At 43.9% G+C, this 27343-nt stretch overlaps 2 protein-coding genes across 2 annotated transcripts in view; both read right to left on the bottom strand.

The window, feature by feature from the left end:
- srpk3 (SRSF protein kinase 3) overlaps nucleotides 1–9792 on the bottom strand; it is a 15091-nt gene extending 5299 nt beyond the window's left edge. The window contains exons 1-9 of the mRNA XM_054608489.1: nucleotides 9489–9792; nucleotides 8526–8619; nucleotides 5665–6527; nucleotides 3013–3121; nucleotides 2842–2929; nucleotides 2501–2588; nucleotides 2308–2414; nucleotides 1889–2053; nucleotides 888–980 (exon numbers count right to left, since the gene is read on the bottom strand). Of these exons, the coding sequence (XP_054464464.1) occupies nucleotides 888–980; nucleotides 1889–2053; nucleotides 2308–2414; nucleotides 2501–2588; nucleotides 2842–2929; nucleotides 3013–3121; nucleotides 5665–6527; nucleotides 8526–8619; nucleotides 9489–9498 (1617 nt within the window). The 5' untranslated portion in view covers nucleotides 9499–9792. The remainder of the gene's footprint in view (nucleotides 1–887; nucleotides 981–1888; nucleotides 2054–2307; nucleotides 2415–2500; nucleotides 2589–2841; nucleotides 2930–3012; nucleotides 3122–5664; nucleotides 6528–8525; nucleotides 8620–9488) is intronic.
- An 8387-nt stretch (nucleotides 9793–18179) lies between these two features.
- plxnb3 (plexin B3) overlaps nucleotides 18180–27343 on the bottom strand; it is a 60600-nt gene continuing 51436 nt past the window's right edge. Inside the window, 14 exon segments of the mRNA XM_054619868.1 lie at nucleotides 18180–18439; nucleotides 18574–18648; nucleotides 18801–18876; nucleotides 19365–19429; nucleotides 19549–19696; nucleotides 19843–20003; nucleotides 20267–20433; nucleotides 21850–21931; nucleotides 24355–24458; nucleotides 24613–24691; nucleotides 24793–24873; nucleotides 25632–25778; nucleotides 25871–25937; nucleotides 27119–27297. Coding sequence (XP_054475843.1) covers nucleotides 18335–18439; nucleotides 18574–18648; nucleotides 18801–18876; nucleotides 19365–19429; nucleotides 19549–19696; nucleotides 19843–20003; nucleotides 20267–20433; nucleotides 21850–21931; nucleotides 24355–24458; nucleotides 24613–24691; nucleotides 24793–24873; nucleotides 25632–25778; nucleotides 25871–25937; nucleotides 27119–27297 — 1536 coding nt within the window. The 3' untranslated portion in view covers nucleotides 18180–18334.

Raw genomic sequence — 27343 nt, forward strand, 5'->3', positions numbered from 1 at the left:
TCACCGCTAAATCAGTTCTAAAGTCACAACAGTTCATCACCACTAGATCCCCTCAGACCTGAGTAATAAGTAGTATTGCAGTAGTGTATTGCAGTAGTATTGCAGTAGTACTACAGTAGTATTGCAGTAGTGTATTGCAGTAGTATTACAGCAGTATTACAGTAACATTACAGTAGCACTGCAGTAACATTACAGTAGCACTGCAGTAACATTACAGTAGTACTGCAGTACATTACAGTAGTACTGCAGTAACATTACAGTAGTATTACAGTAGTACTGCAGTAACATTACAGTAGTATTACAGTAGTACTACAGTAACATGACAGTAGTATTACAGTAGTATTACAGTAGTATTACAGTAGTACTACAGTAGTATGACAGTAGTATTACAGTAGTACTACAGTAACATGACAGTAGTATTACAGTAGTATTACAGTAGTATTACAGTAGTATTACAGTAACATTACAGTAGTATTACAGTAGTACTACAGTAACATTACAGTAGTATTACAGTAGTACTACAGTAACATTACAGTAGTATTACAGTAGTATTACAGTAGTACTACAGTAACATGACAGTAGTATTACAGTAGTATTACAGTAGTATTACAGTAGTACTACAGTAGTATGACAGTAGTATTACAGTAGTACTACAGTAACATGACAGTAGTATTACAGTAGTATTACAGTAGTATTACAGTAGTACTACAGTAACATTACAGTAGTATTACAGCAGTATTACAGTAGTACTACAGTAACATTACAGTATTACAGTAGTACTACAGTAACATTACAGTAGTATTACAGCAGTATTACAGTAGTACTACAGTAACATTACAGTATTACAGTAGTACTACAGTAACATTACAGTAGTATTACAGTAGTACCTGTATGTCCTCCAGTCTCTCTTCCAAAAGTCTCTGTTGACGCTTTGCTTTCCTCTTCATCTTCTTCTTCTTGTTCTTAGACAGCTTACCCACCTACACACACACACACAGACACACACACACACACAGTGTTACTGAAACTACACACTGCTGAATACACGCACACACTTTGTGCTCAAATGTGTATTTTGTCTTTGATTGAAAGAAGCAGAGAAAACATACTGGGATCAAACCAGTGATGTCACCATCACAGGATATAGAGTGTGTGTTGTACTGGGATCAAACCAGTGATTGCAGCTTTTGTCTGAACTAGTTCTCTACCCGATATAGAGAACCAATGAGAACACAGCAGGCATCACACCTGGACACTCACCTGTAGATCTCTGGGAGCCGTGCTGACTAGAAAACACGTATAGGCAGACAGACAGGGAGAGAGAGAGACAGGAAGATAACATCAGAAACAGAGGAAATAAAGATTGAAGAGTGGAAACAGACAGTCAGACAGACAGACAGACAGATAGATAGATAGACAGACAGACAGACAGATAGAAAGATAGACAAGAGAAGTAAGAACTGTGTAAAAAGGGAAAAGAGAAGGAGACAGCTTAGTTAGCAGACAGAGAGACAGACAGGCTGAACTCAGTGGAAACCACAGCTCCCAGTAACACTGCCATCTGACTCTGGTGGAAAACCAAACTCAAAGTGAACTCCAGAGAAGCTCATTTAACTGAAGGCATCTTTATGAATCCACTCAGAGTGATGACTGAGGGTTCAGGTCACATCTAGACTGGGACTCCTTCAGGTCACATCTAGACTGGGACCCCACTGGGACTCCTTCAGGTCTCAGGTACACGGAGGAGTCTTTATTCTCGTTATCTACAAAAACCTTTTGGCCAGGCACACCAGCAGGGTCTGGAGTCAAACAGTGTGATCACTTTAAATCACACCAGCATTCACTTTACTGAATTAAAGTTTTGACCAATCTCACAGCTTGTACTCACCTGACGACCCAGAAGGGGCGGAGCCCCAGCTCTCTGCCAGATGGTTGCCTCAGCTGCCAATCTCCTGATGTAAACCTCATCAACATCCAATAAGATGTTCTCTGGTTTGATATCAGTGTGGATGATCTTACATTTAGTGTGGAGGTAGTCCAGACCCTGCAGCACCTGCAAGCACACAGCCGAGTTACAAAAAGGTGAACATGTCCAAGCCACTGAGGTCACGTCGGGGTCGCCGGGGTCACGTCAGGGTCGCCGGGGTCAAGTCGGGGTTGCTGGGGTTACGCCGGGGTCACGTTGGGGTCGCCGGGGTTACGCCAAGGTCACGTCAGGGTCGCCGGGGTCATGTCAGGGTCGCTGGGGTCACGTCAGGGTCACAGAGGTCAGGTGTGTGTTTGTTCATCAGTAAGTGTGTGCGTTACCTGTCTGATGATGGTCTTGACGCAGATTAGAGGAAGTCCCATGTAGTTTGACTTAATGATCCATTTTAACAGCTGATGACCCAAAACCTCCAAAACCATACAGACATCTGAGGAAGGCTGAGGAAACTACTGACTGACTGACAGACAGGCAGACAGGTAGACAGGTAGACGGACAGGTGATGATGAAGGATACGGATTCCGTTGACTCCAGAGATCTTGAAGTCGTCTATTAGCTGGACGATGGTTTCTCTGTAGGGGTCAGAGGGGTCGCTGTCTCTCACCTGTAAACACACAGACAGGTTACCTGTGGACCCTGTTTGGATTCAAAACCACTTCTTTGTTGTGAGAGTGAAGAGGAACGCTGCAGTGCAGACTGAACACAGTTCAATAGCCTATTGATTTATAGATTTATGATCATCATTCAGCTTCTTTATCCACATGGAGGCCATGTAGGTTGTTACCCAGCCTGGTCCTGGTCCACAGACCAGGGATTTGGATCCTGACATATCAGTGTTTTGTGTGCAGGATACTCACACATCGGAGCAGTTTGATCTCGTCCAGAGCCGTCTCGGTGTAATGTGGAGCGCTCTTAACAACCTTCAGTGCCACGAAGCGCTTCCTCCTTAATACAGACACAGATTCAGGGGATGTGACGAGTCATCAAAGTGTCTTTAAAACAAGATGTTTGTGTATTGTGTGTCGTACTGAAGATCCCAGCAGAGCCAGACTGTAGAAAAATGTCCCCAGCCCAATTTTCTGACCACATGGTACCTCCCATTAAACAAATCACCGATCTTCACCGGGTAGTAACCACCTGGAACACAGACAGCACAGAACAAACTGAGGACAACACAGCACAGGTAGGGGGACACAGTAGACATCACTATGACAACCTTAAGGGGTTCCGGCCTCAGTGTCTCTGGGAGGACAGACACAGAGGGTCTCTGGGAGGAAGCCTCAGACACTGAGGGTCTCTGGGAGGAAGGACAGTGAGGGTCTCTAAGAGGAAGGACAGTGAGGGTCTCTAAGAGGAAGGACAGTGAGGGTCTCTAGGAGGAAGCCTCAGACACCGAGGGTCTCTGGGGGGAAGGACAGTGAGGGTCTCTGGGAGGAAGCCTCAGACACTGAGGGTCTCTGGGAGGAAGCCTCAGACACCGAGGGTCTCTGGGGGGAAGGACAGTGAGGGTCTCTGGGAGGAAGCCTCAGACACTGAGGGTCTCTGGGAGGAAGCCTCAGACACCGAGGGTCTCTGGGGGGAAGGACAGTGAGGGTCTCTAGGAGGAAGGACACTGAGGGTCTCTAAGAGGAAGGACAGTGAGGGTCTCTAAGAGGAAGGACAGTGAGGGTGTCTAGGAGGAAGGACAGTGAGGGTCTCTAGGAGGAAGCCTCAGACACCGAGGGTCTCTGGGGGGAAGCCTCAGACACGAGGGTCTCTAGGAGGAAGGACAGTGAGGGTCTCTAAGAGGAAGGACAGTGAGGGTCTCTAAGAGGAAGGACAGTGAGGGTCTCTAAGAGGAAGGACAGTGAGGGTCTCTAGGAGGAAGGACAGTGAGGGTCTCTAAGAGGAAGGACAGTGAGGGTCTCTAGGAGGAAGGACAGTGAGGGTCTCTAAGAGGAAGGACAGTGAGGGTCTCTAAGAGGAAGGACAGTGAGGGTCTCTAAGAGGAAGGACAGTGAGGGTCTCTAGGAGGAAGGACAGTGAGGGTCTCTAGGAGGAAGGACAGTGAGGGTCTCTAAGAGGAAGGACAGTGAGGGTCTCTAAGAGGAAGGACAGTGAGGGTCTCTAGGAGGAAGGACAGTGAGGGTCTCTAGGAGGAAGGACAGTGAGGGTCTCTAAGAGGAAGGACAGTGAGGTGCTCATTCTGTACACATGACATCTATTGCATTCTGTCCATCCTGGGAGAAGGATCCCTCCTCTGTCGTTCTCCCAGAGGTTTCTTCCTTTTTTCTCCCTGTTAAAGGGGTTTTTTAGGGGAGTTTTTCCTGTGCCGATGTGAGGGAAGGACAGAGGATGTCGCATGTGCACAGATTGTAAAGCCCTCTGAGGCAAATTTGTAATTTGTGATTCTGGGCTATACAAAATAAACTGAATTGAATTGAATTGAGGGTCTCTAGGAGGAAGCCTCCGACACCGAGGGTCACTAGGAGGTGATTAGGATTAACACTGCCCGGATCTGAACCAGAATGGTGTTTTGTTACTAAACTTCTCTGCCAGTCATGGATAGTCCATAAGAAACACCGTGTTTGAGCAAAACGTGGTTCATAAATGTGGAACCAGAACCAATGAGTAGGTGCAGTAGTTGTACATCTGGAGCTACATGTTTGAGACTCTCAGGTAGAGAGAGGAGCAGAGTGGTAGTGGTGAGGTGGATCAGGTGATGGAGAGACTAGCTGTGAACCCTGTCCACAAGGTCCCCATGGGAACTCGTCACTCATCCCTGGACAGGATCAGGACATGGAGTCCAAGTGGGTCATGTGCCTCAATTGTGGAAGCTGCTGCTCAAAGTTGTGGCAGGAACCTGAGATCCTGCTGTTGGACACTGGTGGAGAGAGAGGCCGGCAAGTACAAGGAGGAGCTTTAAGGCTTGGTTGCCCCAGAAGACTCATATAAGGAGGCCAGAAGGATTCCAGCTTCTCTGGCCAATAAATCAAAAACTCAGGAGTGGGAGGAGTTCCAGGAGTTCAGAAAGAAGGACATCCAGTCAGTCTGGGTGAGGATCTGGCAAACAGTCGGTGAGTCAGGAGGTTTAGACTTCATTAAATCAGCCCAACAGAATGACCTTTGATGGATCCAAGCACAACTGCAAACTGTTGAGAGGTTGAACTGTGAAACCTTTTTTTCCTTCTTGTTTAGACTTTTCTTAACAAGTGAAAGGCCAGAGGTTGCGTTGACCGAGTATTTTGCGTCATTGACTGAATTATTTAACCATTGACAGAAATATCTGTCAGTTTGAGGTAGTGGAGGCCTTGGACTGGATCTGAGACCACTACAGATGCACCACTGGTGCAGAAGGAGCTCATGCTGCAGGACTTCCTCCCGTTCAGAGTCTGGTGAGTCCAGAGTCCGGTCCAGTTCAGTCCTCACAACTAAAACCACAGGCCATGAGAAGTCCTCTGTCCTTATAACCTATAAACTTGTTCTGTCAATCTATCAAATAATCACAAATACAGAACAGCGCCGTGTGTGCCGATGTGTCCGTCCTCAGTCAAAAGACTAATCTGAGCTGTTTAATTCAGAGCGCATGGACTCTGACGGTCTCAGAAACTATGAGTATTGGTTATTGTTGATATTAACCAATCAGCCCTCATCAATAATGAGTCCACTGTTTTCTGGAATGAATCGGAAAACAAACTCACCTTTGCAGTAATCTGAAGGGTCTTCCTGCTCTTCATCGTCAGAGCCCAGTAGCTGTGCAGGGGGCGGGGTTAACTCCAGAGGGGGCGGACTCAGAGTAAAAGGGGGTGTGGCTATGTGTGTGGTGGCTGATGGCATCATGGGAGGCAGACCAATGTGGGGGCTCAGAGAGTCGAGGGAGCAGAGGAAGGAGGCAGGTGAGCAGGTGGGGGTGCAGAGATGCGAGGAGACACTGGAAGTGAAGGTCACTGAGGTCAGCAGGAAGGGGTCAGGGTGGGAGGGGCTTAACTGAGGGCTGGGAGGAGCTTTGGCAGGAAGTTGGACAGGAACTGACTTTGATTCAGAGGTATTGTGGGTAATATTGTGTGATAAGATTGGAGGCAATTTGGAGGGTTCTGTTTGGCCTTCTGGCGGACTTTGATCAACATTTCTCGTTCTATGAGGCGATCTGGAGGAATTCTGGGTAATGTTTAGGCTAAGAGTTGGCGGTGATTGGCTAGGACTGTGGGGGGGATTTTTAAATGTGGCAGGAGGTGATTGGCTGAAAATCTGAGGTGTCAATGGCGCTGTCAGGTGGGTGTTTTGGAGATTTATTTCAGGAGGCACCAGGTGTGCTACAGGGGTATCTACTGGATCAGGACGGGGTGGTGAGAGGGATCCAGGGACACCCCTGGGGGGCAGCCAGAGGGTTTCAGCAGGTAAAGTGGTGGTGCGTTCAGGGGTTTGTCGGGGTTCTGTAGTGGACTCATCAACATCTTCAGTACATGTTGGTGCATTTTGTGATGATGTGGTTGTATCTGGAGGGTTTTGGGGGTAACTCTGCTGAAGTGTGTTTAGACTGTGAAGGTCACAGAGGTCATCAGGCCTGAAACAGGATGAGAAGGTGTTACAAAATACGACTGGTAGAATCTGACCACTTTGAGGTTCTTCCTGTGAGTTCCTGGTGTATCTTTTAAGAACAGACAATGTGACATAGCAGCTATGATTTGTGATAAAGTGGGTGGGGTTTGAACTCATCACTCAGCGATCCTCTTTCTTCACAGAGATATTCATGTCATTTTCATGGGAACAGCTCAGGTCAAAACAAAGAATGTATTCAAGAGAGTCTGGTGAATGTGGAAGGATATCTCCATATTTAACACATTAAATGTTCCTTTCTCTCCATATTTAACACATTAAATGTTCCTTTCTCTCCATATTTAACACATTAAATGTTCCGTTATCTCCATATTTAACACATTAAATGTTCCTTTATCTCCATATTTAACACATTAAATGCTCCGTTATCTCCATATTTAACACATTAAATGTTCCGTTATCTCCATATTTAACATTAAATGTTCCGTTATCTCCATATTTAATATTAAATGTTCCGTTATCTTCATATTTAACATTAAATGTTCTGTTGACTGAAGTAGCACTCGGTAGCTTCAATGATGAAGGAGCATAAAGTAAGTGGTCAACGTTCACTTGGAGGCCCGTTTAATGAAGATCCAGCACTTCCATGTGGTCAAGTTGTTGTAGTGTGAAAGTGTAAATAATACAAACGTGACTATGAAATAATGTAAACAAATATTAAGAAATACATGAAATATGAGTTATTTACTTATGATTAATGAACGAGTTAACACTGACACATGCTTCTCCTTCTGGCCAATCAGAGACCACGACTCTACCTGTTCAGATACATACAGGTGATGATGTCATTCTGACCAAGTTCACTCAGTCAAACACACAACATGGATCATATATCTGTGTCTCACTCTCTCTCACACACACACACACACACACACACACACACACACACACACACACACACACACACACACTGTAATGGAAATTTATATTGGTGTATGTATGAAGGTCTGACTCAAAAGGCCGGGAACCTTATAAGGTGTTATGCCCCAGGCCAGGTGCAGGAAGAACAACAACCATAGAGTTCTTTTTGTGTCACCCCTTTTGACACTTCTTTCCCCTTTTGACCTTCTTCCCCAGTTTGGTCTTTATGACCCATCCTTGACCCATTAGGAGATACTAATTCAGAACTGCCTGCAGACACTGATTTATAACCCTGGTCACCCCGTCTTTGTGGTTTTTCCTGCATATATACCAGGGGTGAACAGCCTTACACTTCAGTGCAGTACTTTGCAGGCTCCCTGTGATACTGTAAAGCTCTGCCTCTTTCTTGCAAGAAATAAAATACCTTAAGGACATTAATTTGTCATTTGATCATTATTTCAACGCTCATTGAGACTCATCTCGGGACATAGATAGATAGTATTAGTATATTGTGAATTTCCACCACAACACACACACGCACACGCACACACACAGTCCATGAGTCATCGACAGCGATTAGGTTTGAAAATAGACTCGAGTGTGTGTGTGTGTGTGTGTGTGTGTGTGTGTGTGTGTGTGTGTGTGTGTGTGTGTGTATGTGTCTGTGTGTGTATGTGTGTGTGTGTGTGTGTGTGTGTGTGTGTGTGTGTGTCTGTGTATATGTGTGTGTGTGTGTGTGTCTGTGTGTGTGTGTGTGTGTGTGTGTGTGTGTGTGTGTGAGATCATAATTCACTCTGCTTCTTTCATAGGAGCTGAGTCTCGCGGGCCGAGAACCAAATCTGTTTCTGTCTTTACAAGACCTGCTAGCTCAAGGGGCGATATAGACCCCGACAACGTGATCTAAACCCTTCAAACCCCGACAACGTGATCTAAACCCTTCAAACCCCGACAACGTGATCTAAACCCTTCAGACCCCGACAACGTGATCTAAACCCTTCAGACCCCGACAACGTGATCTAAACCCTTCAGACCCCGACAACGTGATCTAAACCCTTCAGACCCCGACAACGTGATGGGTTCTTACCGGTTCTCGTCTGTTCGGACTCTGCGGTGTTTCTTGCCTCGGCGCCGTGGCTTCTTGCCGGCGGCGGCAGCATTTCCAGGTCCTCCGGCAACTGCTGCTGAAAGCAGGAACAACTTTGTTGAGTTCAAACTCTCAAACTCCTGATTTAAAGCATCCAAGTCCTTCATCCAATGTAGTCACCGTTTGGGCTTTAACACCAGAACATGTTATAACATATGTTATAACATATGTTATAACATATGTTATAACATATGTTATAACATATGTTATAACATATGTTATAACTGTTATAACATATGTTATAACATATGTTATAACATATGTTATGACATATCTCATGTTTAAGATATAAGATATGTTATAAGATATGTTATAACATGTCATAACATATGTTATAACATGTTATAACATATGTTATGACATATTCATGTGTCATTGACTGTTTCAGACACAGAGAGCCGTCACTGAACTGCAGCTTTCATAAAGCCTCTGATTGGAACATTATTGATTGATTGGAACATTATTGATTGATTGGAACATTATTGATTAGCAGCCTGTCAGATGGGATTGAACTAATAACAATCCACTAGCAGGACCAATGATCATCAACCATTGAAGGTGTCATGAACCACCGGGAGCTAGCTCAGCCTGTTAGCTACAGGGAGCTAGCTCAGCCTGTTAGCTGGTAGCTACAGGGAGCTAGCTCAGCCTGTTAGCTGGTAGCTACAGGGAGCTAGCTCAGCCTGTTAGCTACAGGGAGCTAGCTCAGCCTGTTAGCTGGTAGCTACAGGGAGCTAGCTCAGCCTGTTAGCTGGTAGCTACAGGGAGCTAGCTCAGCCTGTTAGCTACAGCTAGCTAGCTCAGCCTGTTAGCTACAGGGAGCTAGCTCAGCCTGTTAGCTACAGGGAGCTAGCTCAGCCTGTTAGCTACAGGGAGCTAGCTAGCTGGGAGGAGCTACTGTACCTATTAGCATCGCGGTTCTGTCCGGCTGGAGCTGCTGAGCCTCCTGTTGCTGCTGAACACCAGAAAGCCAGAGAGCTAACCCGCTAACCTAACCCGGGTCAGAACGGGTCAGAGCTGCGTGGTGAACATGAGCCAGTGGCCTGTCCGTTAGCACGTTAGCCTGTTAGCTCCGTTAGCACGTTAGCCTGTTAGCTCCGTTAGCACGTTAGCCTGTTAGCTCCGTTAGCTTGTTAGCCTGTTAGCTCCGTTAGCTTGTTAGCTCCGTTAGCTTGTTAGCTCCGTTAGCTTGTTAGCTCCGTTAGCCTGTTAGCTCCGTTAGCTTGTTAGCTCCGTTAGCCTGTTAGCTCCGTTAGCTTGTTAGCTCCGTTAGCTTGTTAGCTCCGTTAGCCTGTTAGCTCCGTTAGCCTGTTCTGTAGCTCCAGCTACAGATCAGCGGTTCTCCTTCAGTCGGCAGCGGGTAGCGGGTGTCGGTGGTCTCAGTACCGGGTCAGTACCGGGTGTCGGTAGCGGGTGTCGGTGGTCTCAGTACCGGGTACCGGGTCAGTACCTCTCGGTCCTACCGTTCATGGTCTCAACAGCTGTCAGTCGGACACCGGACACCGGGCTCTGCGCATGCGCAGTAACCGACCAGCTGACTGACCGGGACCAGAGCCAGAACCACAGAGAAGTGATCAATAGAGACACAAACACATGAGGTATTGATCAATAGACATAAACACATGAGGTAGTGATCAATAGAGACATAAACACATGAGGTAGTGACATAAACACATGAGGTATTGATCAATAGACATAAACACATGAGGTATTGATCAATAGAGACACAAACACATGAGGTATTGATGATCAATGAGGTATTGATCAATAGAGACATAAACACATGAGGTATTGATCAATAGAGACATAAACACATGAGGTATTGATCAATAGAGACATAAACACATGAGGTATTGATCAATGAGGTATTGATCATAAACACATGAGGTATTGATCAATAGAGACATAAACACATGAGGTATTGATCAATAGACATAAACACATGAGGTATTGATCAATAGACATAAACACATGAGGTATTGATCAATAGAGACATAAACACATGAGGTATTGATCAATAGAGACATAAACACATGAGGTATTGATCAATAGAGAGGTATTGATCAATAGAAAAACACATGAGGTAGTGATCAATAGACATAAACACATGAGGTAGTGATCAATAGAGACATAAACACATGAGGTATTGATTAATAGACATAAACACATGAGGTATTGATCAATAGAGACATAAACACATGAGGTATTGATTAATAGACACAAACACATGAGGTATTGATCAATAGAGACATAAACACATGAGGTATTGATCAATAGACATAAACACATGAGGTAGTGATCAATAGACATAAACACATGAGGTAGTGATCAATAGACATAAACACATGAGGTATTGATCAATAGAGACATAAACACATGAGGTATTGATCAATAGTATTGATTAATAGACACAAACACATGAGGTAGTGATCAATAGAGACATAAACACATGAGGTATTGATTAATAGACACAAACACATGAGGTAGTGATCAATAGACATAAACACATGAGGTATTGATCAATAGAGACACAAACACATGAGGTATTGATCAATAGACATAAACACATGAGGTAGTGATCAATAGAGACACAAACACATGAGGTATTGATTAATAGACACAAACACATGAGGTATTGATCAATAGAGACATAAACACATGAGGTATTGATTAATAGACACAAACACATGAGGTAGTGATCAATAGAGACATAAACACATGAGGTATTGATCAATAGAGACACAAACACATGAGGTATTGATCAATAGACATAAACAGGTAGTGATCATGAGGTAGTGATCAATAGACATAAACACATGAGGTAGTGATCAATAGACATAAACACATGAGGTATTGATCAATAGAGACATAAACACATGAGGTACAATAAACACATGAGGTATTGATCAATAGAGACATAAACACATGAGGTATTGATCAATAGACATAAACACATGAGGTATTGATCAATAGACATAAACACATGAGGTAGTGATCAATAGACATAAACACATGAGGTATTGATCAATAGACATAAACACATGAGGTATTGATCAATAGAGACAAACACATGAGGTATTGATCAGACAATAGACATAAACACATGAGGTATTGATCAATAGAGACACAAACACATGAGGTATTGATCAATAGACATAAACACATGAGGTATTGATCAATAGACATAAACACATGAGGTAGTGATCAATAGACATAAACACATGAGGTATTGATCAATAGACATAAACACATGAGGTAGTGATCAATAGATCAATACAAACACATGAGGTATTGACACAAACACATGAGGTATTGATCAATAGAGACATAAACACATGAGGTATTGATCAATAGACATAAACACATGAGGTATTGATCAATAGACATAAACACATGAGGTATTGATCAATAGAGACATAAACACATGAGGTAGTGATCAATAGAGACATAAACACATGAGGTATTGATCAATAGACATAAACACATGAGGTATTGATCAATAGACATAAACACATAAACACATGAGGTATTGATCAATAGACATAAACACATGAGGTAGTGATCAATAGAGACAAACACATGAGGTATTGATCAATAGAGACATAAACACATGAGGTATTGATCAATAGAGACAAACACATGAGGTATTGATCAATAGACATAAACACATGAGGTATTGATCAATAGAGACATAAACACATGAGGTATTGATCAATAGAGACATAAACACATGAGGTAGTGATCAATAGACAAACACATGAGGTAGTGATCACATGGAGACATAAACACATGAGGTATTGATCAATAGAGACATAAACACATGAGGTAGTGATCACATGGAGACATAAACACATGAGGTATTGATCACATGGAGACATAAACACATGAGGTATTGATCAATAGAGACATAAACACATGAGGTATTGATCAATAGACATAAACACATGAGGTATTGATCAATAGAGACATAAACACATGAGGTAGTGATCAATAGAGACATAAACACATGAGGTATTGATCAATAGAGACATAAACACATGAGGTATTGATCAATAGACATAAACACATGAGGTAGTGATCAATAGACATAAACACATGAGGTAGTGATCAATAGAGACATAAACACATGAGGTAGTGATCAATAGATGAGGTAGTGATCACATGGAGACATAAACACATGAGGTAGTGATCACATGGAGACATAAACACATGAGGTAGTGATCACATGGAGACATAAACACATGAGGTATTGATCAATAGAGACATAAACACATGAGGTATTGATCACATGGAGACATAAACACATGAGGTATTGATCACATGGAGACATAAACACATGAGGTATTGATCACATGGAGACATAAACACATGAGGTAGTGATCAATAGAGACATAAACACATGAGGTAGTGATCAATAGACATAAACACATGAGGTATTGATCAATAGACATAAACACATGAGGTATTGATCAATAGAGACATAAACACATGAGGTAGTGATCAATAGAGACATAAACACATGAGGTATTGATCAATAGACATAAACACATGAGGTATTGATCAATAGACATAAACACATGAGGTAGTGATCAATAGACATAAACACATGAGGTATTGATCAATAGACATAAACACATGAGGTAGTGATCAATAGAGACAAACACATGAGGTATTGATCAATAGAGACATAAACACATGAGGTATTGATCAATAGAGACAAACACATGAGGTATTGATCAATAGACATAAACACATGAGGTATTGATCAATAGACATAAACACATGAGGTATTGATCAATAGACATAAACACATGAGGTAGTGATCAATAGAGACAAACACATGAGGTAGTGATCAATAGAGACACAAACACATGAGGTAGTGATCAATAGAGACACAAACACATGAGGTATTGATCAATAGACATAAACACGAGGTATTGATCAATAGAGACATAAACACATGAGGTATTGATCAATAGACATAAACACATGAGGTAGTGATCAATAGACATAAACACATGAGGTAGTGATCAATAGACAAACACATGAGGTAGTGATCACATGGAGACATAAACACATGAGGTATTGATCAATAGACAAACACATGAGGTATTGATCAATAGACAAACACATGAGGTAGTGATCAATAGACATAAACACATGAGGTAGTGATCACATGGAGACATAAACACATGAGGTAGTGATCAATAGAGACACAAACACATGAGGTAGTGATCACATGGAGACATAAACACATGAGGTATTGATCAATAGACAAACACATGAGGTATTGATCAATAGACAAACACATGAGGTAGTGATCAATAGACATAAACACATGAGGTAGTGATCACATGGAGACATAAACACATGAGGTATTGATCAATAGACATAAACACATGAGGTAGTGATCAATAGAGACACAAACACATGAGGTAGTGATCAATAGAGACATAAACACATGAGGTAGTGATCAATAGAGACATAAACACATGAGGTATTGATCAATAGAGACACAAACACATGAGGTATTGATCAATAGACATAAACACATGAGGTATTGATCCATAGAGACACAAACACATGAGGTATTGATCAATAGAGACATAAACACATGAGGTATTGATCAATAGACACAAACACATGAGGTATTGATCAATAGAGACATAAACACATGAGGTATTGATCAATAGACATAAACACATGAGGTAGTGATCAATAGAGACATAAACACATGAGGTAGTGATCACATGGAGACATAAACACATGAGGTAGTGATCAATAAACACATGAGGTAGTGATCACATGGAGACATAAACACATGAGGTATTGATCACATGGAGACATAAACACATGAGGTAGTGATCAATAGAGACATAAACACATGAGGTAGTGATCACATGGAGACATAAACACATGAGGTATTGATCAATAGACATAAACACATGAGGTAGTGATCAATAGAGACATAAACACATGAGGTAGTGATCACATGGAGACATAAACACATGAGGTAGTGATCAATAAACACATGAGGTAGTGATCACATGGAGACATAAACACATGAGGTATTGATCAATAGAGACATAAACACATGAGGTATTGATCACATGGAGACATAAACACATGAGGTAGTGATCAATAGAGACATAAACACATGAGGTATTGATCAATAGAGACATAAACACATGAGGTATTGATCACATGAGGTATTGATCACATGGAGACATAAACACATGAGGTAGTGATCAATAGAGACATAAACACATGAGGTATTGATCAATAGAGACATAAACACATGAGGTATTGATCACATGGAGACATAAACACATGAGGTATTGATCACATGGAGACATAAACACATGAGGTATTGATCACATGGAGACATAAACACATGAGGTATTGATCACATGGAGACACGATATTGATACAGTTTTTGATCAGATAGCTATTTGATTTCCGTTCCTGACGGATCGTTGTGTTCAGAGGAATGAAACAACTTTGACCTTTTTTGTTAAACTACAGAACAGGCTTTTGAAGAAAGACTTCTATCTTTCTTCAAATTAGGATCCAAAACGTTTGGTATGGACAAAAGTATTAAAGCATATGAAAATGAAACACTGACTGAGAGAACTGTTAATCTTGTAACTTTATTTTTACATGATACAAATTGTGTTTGGCCTCCTGACTCTTCACAATAAAACACATTTCCATTGCAGAACGTCTCCTCTTCGTCATCATCATCCTCAGAGAGCTATTTACAGGCACATTTACATACTGTTGGCAAACTGTACACAGTCAGTAGAAAAGCAGTCTGTGCTTCATCACATCTGATCCAGGAGACACATTTTATACAAACCCTTTAAAGTTTTTATTCCCTTGTAGAAAAAACGATTTCAGTAACAAATAGAGCTCGACCAATCAGAGCTGGGGATCTGTTTCATCATGTCCCAGAAGTTTAAAAAACTGTACAGAGATCAGCAGGTCAAGGGTCAAACTATGACCTTCTGCCACCATTTACATACATCATCATTTAAAAACAAATCATCATCATCATCACACACATGCAGAATTCTAATCTGATCAGTGAACTATAACTACAGGTTCAAAAAACAAGCAAGGCAAAAACACAGAGGAGAGATTAAAGATTCAGATTAAACAGAGATAATCATCAGAAATACTAGAAGAAGAAAAGTACACAAGCAAGATCATTCAACAAACGACTCATTTTATACCAAAATCTGTCAGATTCTGTTTCAGCAGCAGACAAAACCGCTGACAGGAAGTCCGTTTAGTTATTGCCTGATGGGACCAGTATCAGTAAAAGTCCATTTACACTGAAAAACCAAAACGTACAGTTCAAGAACGTATCCAGTCAAGAGTTCAGGAGAGTCCAGGAAGTATCCAGTCAAGAGTTCAGGAGAGTCCAGGAAGTATCCAGTCAAGAGTCCAGGAGAGTCCAGGAAGTATCCAGTCAAGAGTTCAGGAGAGTCCAGGAAGTATCCAGTCAAGAGTCCAGGAGAGTCCAGGAAGTATCCAGTCAAGTCCAGGAAGTATCCAGTCAAGAGTTCAGGAGAGTCCAGTCAGAGTCCAGGAGAGTCCAGGAAGTATCCAGTCAAGAGTCCAGGAGAGTCCAGGAAGATCCAGTCAAGTCCAGGAGAGTCCAGTCAGTCAGAGTCCAGGAGAGTCCAGGAAGTATCCAGTCAAGAGTTCAGGAGAGTCCAGGAGAGTCCAGGAAGTATCCAGTCAAGAGTCCAGGAGAGTCCAGGAGAGTCCAGGAAGTATCCAGTCAAGAGTCCAGGAGAGTCCAGGAAGTATCCAGTCAAGAGTCCAGGAGAGTCCAGGAAGTATCCAGTCTCACAGAGCTGCATATGAAGACTGTTTAAACTCTGGTGCTTCATCCACACCGACTGAATCTTCACTTAGTGAGGATTCTACACAGAATCACACAAACTGTTTCAGTGGAGAGCCAGCTGACCATCTGGAGCTTCAATCCAAACCTGAAGTCCTCGTCCTCACATCAACACACTGCACTCTGGGATTCCTCCAGGTTATTGAGGCTGACACCTCAAAGGTTGTGTGTGAACAGTTTCTTCATACGGCAGGTTTTTAAGTTCTGCTTTACACCAACAGAACGGTGGATGAATACCGGAGAACGTTCACAAACCCCGACACACGTGAGGAACAACTGTCTCTGTTCAATGAAACCACCTTAGCCTTTCTAAAAATGGTTATTGCTTTCTGCTACATCATAACATCTCAAGCTTAAGAGTGTGTGTGAGGGGGGGGGGGGTCAGCTAACTAAACACAGCTACTCCCTTTGTTTTAGATGTTATTATGGGATGTTTGATGGCTGTAGCTGTTTGTTCAGTAATCACTGCTAAACAAAGAGCTAGCCGATAGCATAGCAGCTACAAACAGTGCAGTATTTTGAACTGGACAGTTGACCTTTGACCTTTGCTTCAATCTAAATCCATCTAGTGAGTAAAAGAGCCGTGATTGTGTTTGTCCAACTAGCATAATGCTATGCTAGTTGGGGTGATTGTACGTGATGTTCGGTTGTAGTTCTCCCTCCCTGGTTCAATAAGAGTTAAACATTTAAATTAATTTGTCTTCCCATGATGCAGTGGGACACATGATCAATAAGGCTGCTGTAGGAACAGACAGACAGCGCCATCTAGCTGCGAGCATGAAGGCACAGCAGGAATAAATAGGTATAAATAGGACTAATAGTATGTACATGTAATAAGTTAGTAACCACACGCACACACACACACACACACACACACACACAGTTTAACCTCAGAATGATTCTTGTTCCTGTTTTCCAGCTTTTCAAGATGTAAGTCAACGGTTAGCAGATTCCTGTTTCTTCTGTTGGAGAAGCTAACTAGCACATCGGCTACGTCACCTGGTCGGTCAGCTCTGCAGGTAAAAACACACACTCCTTTGTCCATCTTTGAAGGAACACTCTGTGAAGCCTGGTAGCCCTGTGGTCTGTGGAGTTATTTAGTCATGTGGTTACTATGGTAACAAGCATCCCCTTTTCATCACACTCCTCTGCTGTGTGCTCATTGGCTGATCAGATCAAATCATTAATCATCAAAACATTAATGTTAACCTGAATCCTGGAATTGAGGAAGACTGACTGGGAACCAGTGCGGGTCCTGAGGAGGTCTGGGGGCTCCATGTGGTTTATAAAACACGGTGTTCTGTTATTGTGTTCAGGAGAAGATCCTCAGAAGAGGATGAGCTGGTTTCAGTAGTAAAAGCTAAAAACACTGTTGGATCAATACTGTTCATAGAAAACATACAGCATGTCTGAGATCAGCAGGAAAAATATCAATACACGTGATCAGTATAGAAACTGCAGGGAACTCTGGGAAATGTAGTGCAAGGCAGCAGGTGCTGATGAAACTCTCTGATCGGTCAGATTGTCAGTTCGGTCTAAACTGGGTTCAGTTCAGGTTTGACACACACACACACACACACACACACACACACACACACACACACACACACACACACACACACACACACACACACACACACACACACACACACACACACACACACACACACACACACACACACACAGCAGGAAGACAATGTTAACAGGAGTCAGATGATTTCCAGAGTTTTAGTCTGTCAGAGCTCGAAGTCCAACAGGAAGCGTGTCCTGGTGTCTTCAGGGTCACGGGGTCAGAGTTCATGGCTTCCTGGAGCCAGGTTGACGGGGTCAGAGGTCATCAGAGATCAGTGACCTTGTTCTCCACCAGGGCGGCGACCTGCTGCAGCCGATAGGCCAACTGCATCTTCTGACCTGAACTGTCCTCCTCCAGAGACATGATGATCTGACAGACAGGTGAGAGAGAGACAGACAGGTGAGGGAGAGACAGACAGGTGGATACGATGTGTGTGTGTGTGTGTGTGTGTGTGTGTGTGTGTGTGTGTGTGTGTGTGTGTGTGTGTGTGTGTGTTGTGTTACCTGGTCGTAGTATTTGTTTATGTACTTGTAGAGTTCATGAAGAGCAACAAGATTGTTCATCTCTGAGGCAAAACTCTGCACACAAGAACAACGTAAACATTAGAAATATTATTTATATATATATATATTTATATATATATATATATATATATATATATATATATATAAATATATATATATAAATATATATAACAGATCATTCTGTATGTGTGTTAGTGTTCACTGACCCCGGACAGTTCAGTCAGAGTGGAGTTCATCTCCTGATAACAGCCAGACGCAGCGCTGTGGATATCACTGTAATACCTACACACACACACACACACACACACACACACACACACACACACACACACACACACACACACACACACACACACACACACACACACACACACACACACACACACACACACACACACAGTTTATCACATCAGTGTAATGTGTTCACAGAAACAATTATTTCACTATTTACGGTGTTGGTGAGGCTTGTGTCTGAAGTGAAATTAGTGTGTTTCTATGGTAACTGCACTACAGTGAGTGTGTTTCTATGGTAACTGTACTACAGTGAGTGTGTTTCTATGGTAACTGCACTACAGTGAGTGTGTTTCTATGGTAACTGTACTACAGTGAGTGTGTTTCTATGGTAACTGCACTACAGTGAGTGTGTTTCTATGGTAACTGCACTACAGTGAGTGTGTTTCTATGGTAACTGTACTACAGTGAGCCTGAGTGATGGACTGTACATGTTGAATTTACACAGTGGTGAATCATCCGACAGGAAGCTGTCTCACCTCTCCACCAGCTGTTTGTATCGGGGGATCTCTCTGGCGTACAGCAGCTTGTTGACAGGAGAGTCCTGATTGGACAGAAAGTTACCATGTGGTCACATGACTAAACCACACAGAGCTAATGGGTGTACAGTCAGATACTATCACAGTAAACACACAGATAAACAGACAGACAGGCAGGTCATACCCGTCCCACTTTGTGCTCGGAGGTGGTGCAGGAGTCGATGAAGGTCTGAGCGATGACAGACAGAACGGCGTCGATGCTGTCGGTTATCTGAACGTCCAAAACAAACTGAGGGTTCTTCAGGATGTTCACCCAGAACCTGAGAGGAAGACTGCAGAGAGACAGACAAGTCAGAGGGACAGACAAGTCAGAGAGACAGACAGAGGGACAGACATGTCAGAGGGGATAGACATGTCAGAGGGACAGACAAGTCAGAGAGACAGACATATCAAAGGGACAGACAGGTGTGTCTCTCACCTGTTGGTCTTCCAGATGTGGACGGTCTCGGGGTCGTCGATCCCGTGTTTCTCGGCCATGTCATCCAGGAAGTCAAAGAAGAACCTGACGGCGATGGGAGGAGGACGCTTCGTACTGAGGATAGCCACGAAAACGTCATCCACAAACTTCTGCAGCGTCCCCTACAGAAAGACAGACAGGTAGAGAGTGAGACAGGTAGAGAGGCATACAGGTAGAGAGACAGACAGGAAGAGAGACTGACAGGCAGAGAGTGAGACAGGTAGAGAGTGAGACAGGTATAGACAGACAGGTCGTAGTGTAGTGTGTTACCTTTATGGACAGCAGGCAGGTCAGGTGGATCTCAGGTATAGATACATACAGGTAGAGAGACAGACGGGTATATAGACAGACAGGCAGAGAGACAGACAGGTCGTAGTGTTGTTACCTTCATGGACAGAAGGCGGGTCAGGTAGATCTCAGGTATGGCCTTGGCTCTCTCTCTCTCCCTCATGCTGCTCTTCCGGTGTTTCGGGATCTCCGGGTCCTCGCTGCTCTTCACCAGGTGCCACAGACGGAGCCCCTCCTCCTCCTCCCCCTCCAGCATCGGCGTTTCTACGGCAACCACACACAGGGAACCCTCATATCTGACAACCATAGAGGTGTTGGGTTCTAGGTGTTCTACATGTTCTAGATGAGTCAGAGGATTTGGATGTTGTTTAGATCAGGGTTCCTCATCGCAGTATGATCTAATCCAGTACGATCTACTCCAGTATGATCTAATCCAGTACGATCCAGTATGATCTAATCCAGTATGATCTAATCCAGTATGATCTAATCCAGTATGATCTAATTCAGTACGATCTAATCCAGTACGATCTAATCCAGTACGATCCAGTATGATCTAATCCTGTATGATCTAATCCAGTATGATCTAATCCAGTATGATCTAATCCAGTACGATCTAATCCAGTACGATCCAGTACGATCTACTCCAGTACGATCTAATCCAGTACGATCCAGTACGATCTAATCCAGTACGATTACTACTTGTATGAGGGTTTGACATTAAAATATAAATTTAACAGGTAGTAAAAATACTTATTGTTATGCAGACGATACCCAGTTATATCGATCGATTAAGCCAGACGAAACCAACCAGTTCTCTAAACTTCAACAATCTTAAGGACATAAAGAACCTCAGAGTTATCTTTGATCAGGATCTGTCTTTTAACTCTTATATAAAACAGATCTCAAGGACAGCCTTTTTTCATTTATGTAACATTAAATCAGTCACTTCCTGTCTGGAAGCAGAAAAACTAGTTCATGCATTTGTTACCTCTAGACTAGATTACTGTAACTCCTTATTATCAGGCTGCTCTAATAAGACTCTTAAATCTCTACAGTTGATCCAGAATGCTGCAGCACGTGTTCTAACAAAAACTAAGAAAAGAGATCACCAGAGTCTCTAAAAGTAGAGAAAGAACGAGATCCTTCAGTCATCCAACTCCTCTCCTGTGGATGCAGATCAAGTTTCAGTCGGGGGTCAGAAACCTGTAGCAGTTCTCTAGCATGCTAGTTAGCTTAGCCCGACTAGTGAAGCTCAACTCTCTCTGATTTGTGTCAACTGTTCTACTGAAGTCGGGTTTACCTGTGGAAACACTTCAAACATTTAACGTATGACGGCGTTCAGAGTCCACGCTTCTACACATGGTTCTTACTTTACGATATTGTTTAATATTTTTACTGTTTGATATGATTCTGTTTTAGTTGTGCAGTGTTGTGGATGTTCCCCATGTTCTGTGAGTTAATAATAATAATTAATAATTAAGCCTTTATTAGTCCCACAATGGGGAAATTATTTCTCTGCATTGCCCGGGGAGCAACTTGGGGTTAGGTGTCTTGCTCAAGGACACCTCGGCATGTTGCCGGTAGAGGGGTTTGAACCACCAACCTTGTGGTTACGGGACAAGCGCTCTACCTCATGTGCCACAGCCGCCCTTAGTTCTAGATTGTTAGTGTTGTTCTTACTCTCTCCAGTCTGGAAGACCTGGTTGACTCCACCTGAACTCTGAGAACGAGGAATCAGAGCGACTGTTGCTCCATCTGGAACCTGAAGAACGAGAGAGGAGAGGTGAATGTTTGACTGATGGGTTTTTAATCAGGATCAGAGAACATGAGGAGGACATGAGGTGAACATGAGGAGAATATGAAAATAACATGAGGAGGACATGAGGAGGACATGAGGAGAACATGAAAATAAAATGAGGAGAACATGAGGAGAACATGAGAACATGAAAAGAACACGAGGAGAACATCAGGAGAACATGAGGAGAACATAAGAAGGACATGAGGAGAACATGAGGAGGACATGAGGAGAACATAAGGAAAACATGAAGAGCACATGAGGAGAACATGAGGAGAACATGAAGAGCACATGAGGAGAACATGAAGAGGACATGAGGAGAACATGAGGAGAACATGAGGAGGATGTGAGGAGAGCGTGAGGAGAACATGAGGAGAACATGAGGAGAACATGAGGAGAACATGAAAAGAACACGAGGAGAACATCAGGAGAACATGAGGAGAACATAAGGAGAACATGAGGAGGACATGAGGAGAAGATGAGGAGAACATGAAGAGCACATGAGGAGAACATGAAGAGGACATGAGGAGAACATGAGGAGAACATGAGGAGGATGTGAGGAGAGCGTGAGGAGAACATGAGGAGAACATGAGGAGAACATGAGGAGAACATGAAAAGAACACGAGGAGAACATCAGGAGAACATGAGGAGAACATAAGGAGAACATGAGGAGGACATGAGGAGAAGATGAGGAGAACATGAAGAGCACATGAGGAGAACATGAAGAGGACATGAGGAGAACATGAGGAGAACATGAGGAGGATGTGAGGAGAGCGTGAGGAGAACATGAGGAGAACATGAGGAGAACATGAGGAGAACATGAGAACATGAAAAGAACACGGGGAGAACATGAGGAGAACATGAGGAGAACATAAGAAGGACATGAGGAGAACATGAGGAGAAGATGAGGAGAACATGAAGAGCACATGAGGAGAACATGAAGATGACATGAGGAGAAAATGAGGAGGACATGAGAAGAACATGAGGAGGACATGAAAAGAACATGAGGAGAACATGAGGATGAAATGAGGATGAAATGAGGAGCACATTAGAGGGACATGAAGAGCACATGAGGAGAAGATGAGGAGAACATGAGGAGGATGTGAGGAGAGCATGAGGAGAACATGAGGAGAACATGAGGAGGACATGAGGAGAACATAAGGAAAACATGAAGAGCACATGAGGAGAAGATGAGGAGAACATGAAGAGCACATGAGGAGAACATGAAGAGGACATGAGGAGAACATGAGGAGAACATGAGGAGGATGTGAGGAGAGCGTGAGGAGAACATGAGGAGAACATGAGGAGAACATGAAAAGAACACGAGGAGAACATCAGGAGAACATAAGGAGAACATGAGGAGGACATGAGGAGAAGATGAGGAGAACATGAAGAGCACATGAGGAGAACATGAAGAGGACATGAGGAGAACATGAGGAGAACATGAGGAGGATGTGAGGAGAGCGTGAGGAGAACATGAGGAGAACATGAGGAGAACATGAGAACATGAAAAGAACACGGGGAGAACATGAGGAGAACATGAGGAGAACATAAGAAGGACATGAGGAGAACATGAGGAGAAGATGAGGAGAACATGAAGAGCACATGAGGAGAACATGAAGATGACATGAGGAGAAAATGAGGAGGACATGAGAAGAACATGAGGAGGACATGAAAAGAACATGAGGAGAACATGAGGAGAACATGAGGATGAAATGAGGAGCACATTAGAGGGACATGAAGAGCACATGAGGAGAAGATGAGGAGAACATGAGGAGGATGTGAGGAGAGCATGAGGAGAACATGAGGAGAACATGAGGAGAACATGAGGAGAAAATGAGGAGGACATGAGAAGAACATGAGGAGAACATGAGGAGGACATGAAAAGAACATGAGGAGAACATGAGGAGAACATGCGGATGAAATGAGGAGCACATTAGGGGGACATGAAGAGCACATGAGGAGAACATGAAGAGGACATGAGGAGAACATGAGGAGGATGTGAGGAGAACATGAGGAGAACATGAGGAGAACATGAGGAGAAAACGAGGAGGACATGAGAAGAACATGAGGAGAACATGAGGAGGACATGAAAAGAACATGAGGAGAACATGACGAGAACATGAGGATGAAATGAGGAGCACATTAGAGGGACATGAAGAGCACATGAGGAGAAGATGAGGAGAAGATGAGGAGGATGTGAGGAGAGCGTGAGGAGAACATGAGGAGAACATGAGGAGAAAATGAGGAGGACATGAGGAGGACATGAGGAGAACATGAGGAGGACATGAAAAGAACATGAGGAGAACATGAGGAGAACATGAGGATGAAATGAGGAGCACATTAGGGGGACATGAAGAGCACATGAGGAGAACATGAGGAGTCGTTACCTTGTAGTGCTGCAGAGTGTTGACTCGTTTCCAGCGACCTTGTACCACTGCTGTGACATCATCATCTGACAGGGTCAGGTGACCTGCTTGACCTGAACGCCACTCTGTGAAAACAAGAACACAGGTCAGTATGAGCTGTCACTCAAACCGACAGGTGAGACAGGTAGGTGTGTGTGTGTGTGTGTGTGTGTGTGTGTGTGTGTGTGTGTGTGTGTGTGTGTGTGTGTGTGTGTGTGTGTGTGTGCGCTGTGCGCTTACCCAAGTCCAGACTATCTGCTGCTGGTCTCTGAGAGAACGGAGCTCCTCTGTAGACCTGATCCAGGATCTTATCCTTCACCTGCTCACAGACAAACAGGTGAGAGGTAGACAGGTAAGAGACAGACAGACAGGTAGGTGAGAGGTAGAGAGAAGGTGAGGAACAGACAGACAGGTGCCTACCTGTGTGATAGTGTCGGTGTCGAGCACTTTAACAGGACAAGGTTGAACCTCCACTCCATTCTTTACCAACACTGTCAGAGTCTGAGGGAGAGAGACAGGTACGGAGAGAGAGACAGATATAGAAGTGAGGAAGGTACAGAGAGAGACAGGTATAGAAGTGAGACAGGTACGGAGAGAGACAGATATAGAAGTGAGGAAGGTACAGAGAGAGACAGGTATAGAAGTGAGACAGGTACGGAGAGAGAGACAGATATAGAAGTGAGACAGGTACGGAGAGAGACAGATATAGAAGTGAGACAGGTACGGAGAGAGAGACAGATATAGAAGTGAGACAGGTACGGAGAGAGAGACAGATATAGAAGTGAGACAGGTACGGAGAGAGAGACAGATATAGAAGTGAGACAGGTACGGAGAGAGAGACAGATATGGAAGTGAGGAAGGTACAGAGAGAGACAGGTATAGAAGTGAGACAGGTACGGAGAGAGAGACAGATATAGAAGTGAGACAGGTACGGAGAGAGACAGATATAGAAGTGAGACAGGTACGGAGAGAGAGACAGATATAGAAGTGAGACAGGTACGGAGAGAGAGACAGATATAGAAGTGAGACAGGTACGGAGAGAGAGACAGATATAGAAGTGAGACAGGTACGGAGAGAGAGACAGATATAGAAGTGAGATTCAGTGTCCTTGGCTTTTTCCCCACAGAGTCCACCGCCCTTTGTCCACCTGATACTTTATGGCAGGTACGGAGAGAGAGACAGATATGGAAGTGAGACAGGTACAGAGAGAGAGACAGATCCATTACGACGATGGTCTGTGTGTGTGTTGCCGTGGTTACCACTGAGCTGTAGTCGATGTCCTCTCGCAGCAGGTGGCTGTCATTCAGTGTTCGTTTGGCTTTTCCCGTCACAGAGTCCACCGGCCCTTTGTCCACCTGATACTTTATGGCTCTGTAGAGCATGTAGAGGGGCTCCCCCGCCACCTCCTGACAGACAGACAGGTGAGGGTTTAGGTTAGACAGACAGACAGACAGACAGACAGACAGACAGACAGACAGACAGACAGATCAGTACTAACCTTGAGGAAGGAGTAGAGGCATATCGACATCCAGTTGGTCAACATCTTCTCTACAACTGTCTCTGTCCTGAAACACAGACAGTCAGACAGACAGACAGTCAGACAGTCAGACAGTCAGACAGTCAGACAGACAGTCAGACAGTCAGTCAGACAGACAGTCAGACAGACAGTCAGTCAGACAGACAGACAGACAGACAGACAGACAGAATAATCAGTTACAGGTTAGAAGAGCAGTTCCTTCCAGCAGACAGTCTGCTGACCTAAATTGGCCAAAGTTCCAGATCTGGTATCAAACGTGGACCAGACGCCATTTTGGTTCTCTGGAGCCAGACCACAGCGGGACCTGGACCTGAGAGGCCTGATGGTTTGAGGGGCTGCTCCTATGGGAACCTGGAACCTGTCCTCACACCCAGCTGCTGAAGGCTCCTTTGACTTTAGCTTGAAGGTTCTCATCATGGTGCCGACCCAAGAACTGAACTGATGAAGGAGGAGGCAGTGGTTTGTCTGGTGATGTGGTGGTCTGGTGGAGACCGCATGGTTGGAGGACTCGGAGGAAGCCTTGTGTAAATCCCTAGGTAGCAGGGGTAGATGACCTAAAGGCTGTGGACATCGTGGGGTCTCTAGGTTGACTCCACCAAGATGGTGGTTCACTTTTTACAAAGGGACCAGAAAAACAGCATCAAAACAGCATCAACAAGTTATCAGACGGAGTAAACTTCCATCAGTGCTGGAAACAAAACAAACAAATGTTGAAATTCGGCTTCAGGAGAAGTGAAGTGGATCCTGTGCTGGTCCTGGTCCTGGAACCAGCACTTTAATCTTACAGTATGATAGAAGGGCCCATCCAGTGGACTTGTGGAGAAGTCGGTCAAACACAACCTCTGTGGATTCTTGCAGATTCTTGTGAAGACGTGAATGGATCTATGCTTCATCAGACCAGGACCTCCAGAGCAGGTCCAGGTGTTGAGGACCCTTCACGTCGTTGTATGCTACTCTGTCTGCTGCCACCGTGTCCGAGTCAGGACCACAACAGCAGAGACCGTCACATCCAGTCAGAGTCAGACCTGGCTATTCATTGATCAGATTTCATTCTGTAGTCCTGAACCTCTCCATGACTAACGTAGGTTCTCTGATCTGATCTCAGTGAAATGAAGTGAAGGCAGGAGAACTACGCACAATGCTTTAAACATGAACCACCTGTATGCAGTTGACACATTTATCCGATAAGGGTGAGTTTGTTTTACATACCGGCGCAGCATGAGTTTGGGGTTCTTGGCGACGTACTGCTGCACCAGGTCCTGCAGCAGACTCTTCATCACCTCGGTGAAATACTCCAGTTTATCATGCAGGGCCATGGTGAGCAGACTGGCAACGTAACCGCGGTCCCTCTGTGAGAAACCCTGCTGGGCCTCCAGAGTGTGGATGAACTGGGGACAGAGACAGGACACACCGTCAGATGCTGGTCCTGATACC

The sequence above is a fragment of the Anoplopoma fimbria genome, chromosome 1 (assembly GCF_027596085.1).
Source record: "Anoplopoma fimbria isolate UVic2021 breed Golden Eagle Sablefish chromosome 1, Afim_UVic_2022, whole genome shotgun sequence".
Classification (NCBI taxonomy): domain Eukaryota; kingdom Metazoa; phylum Chordata; class Actinopteri; order Perciformes; family Anoplopomatidae; genus Anoplopoma; species Anoplopoma fimbria.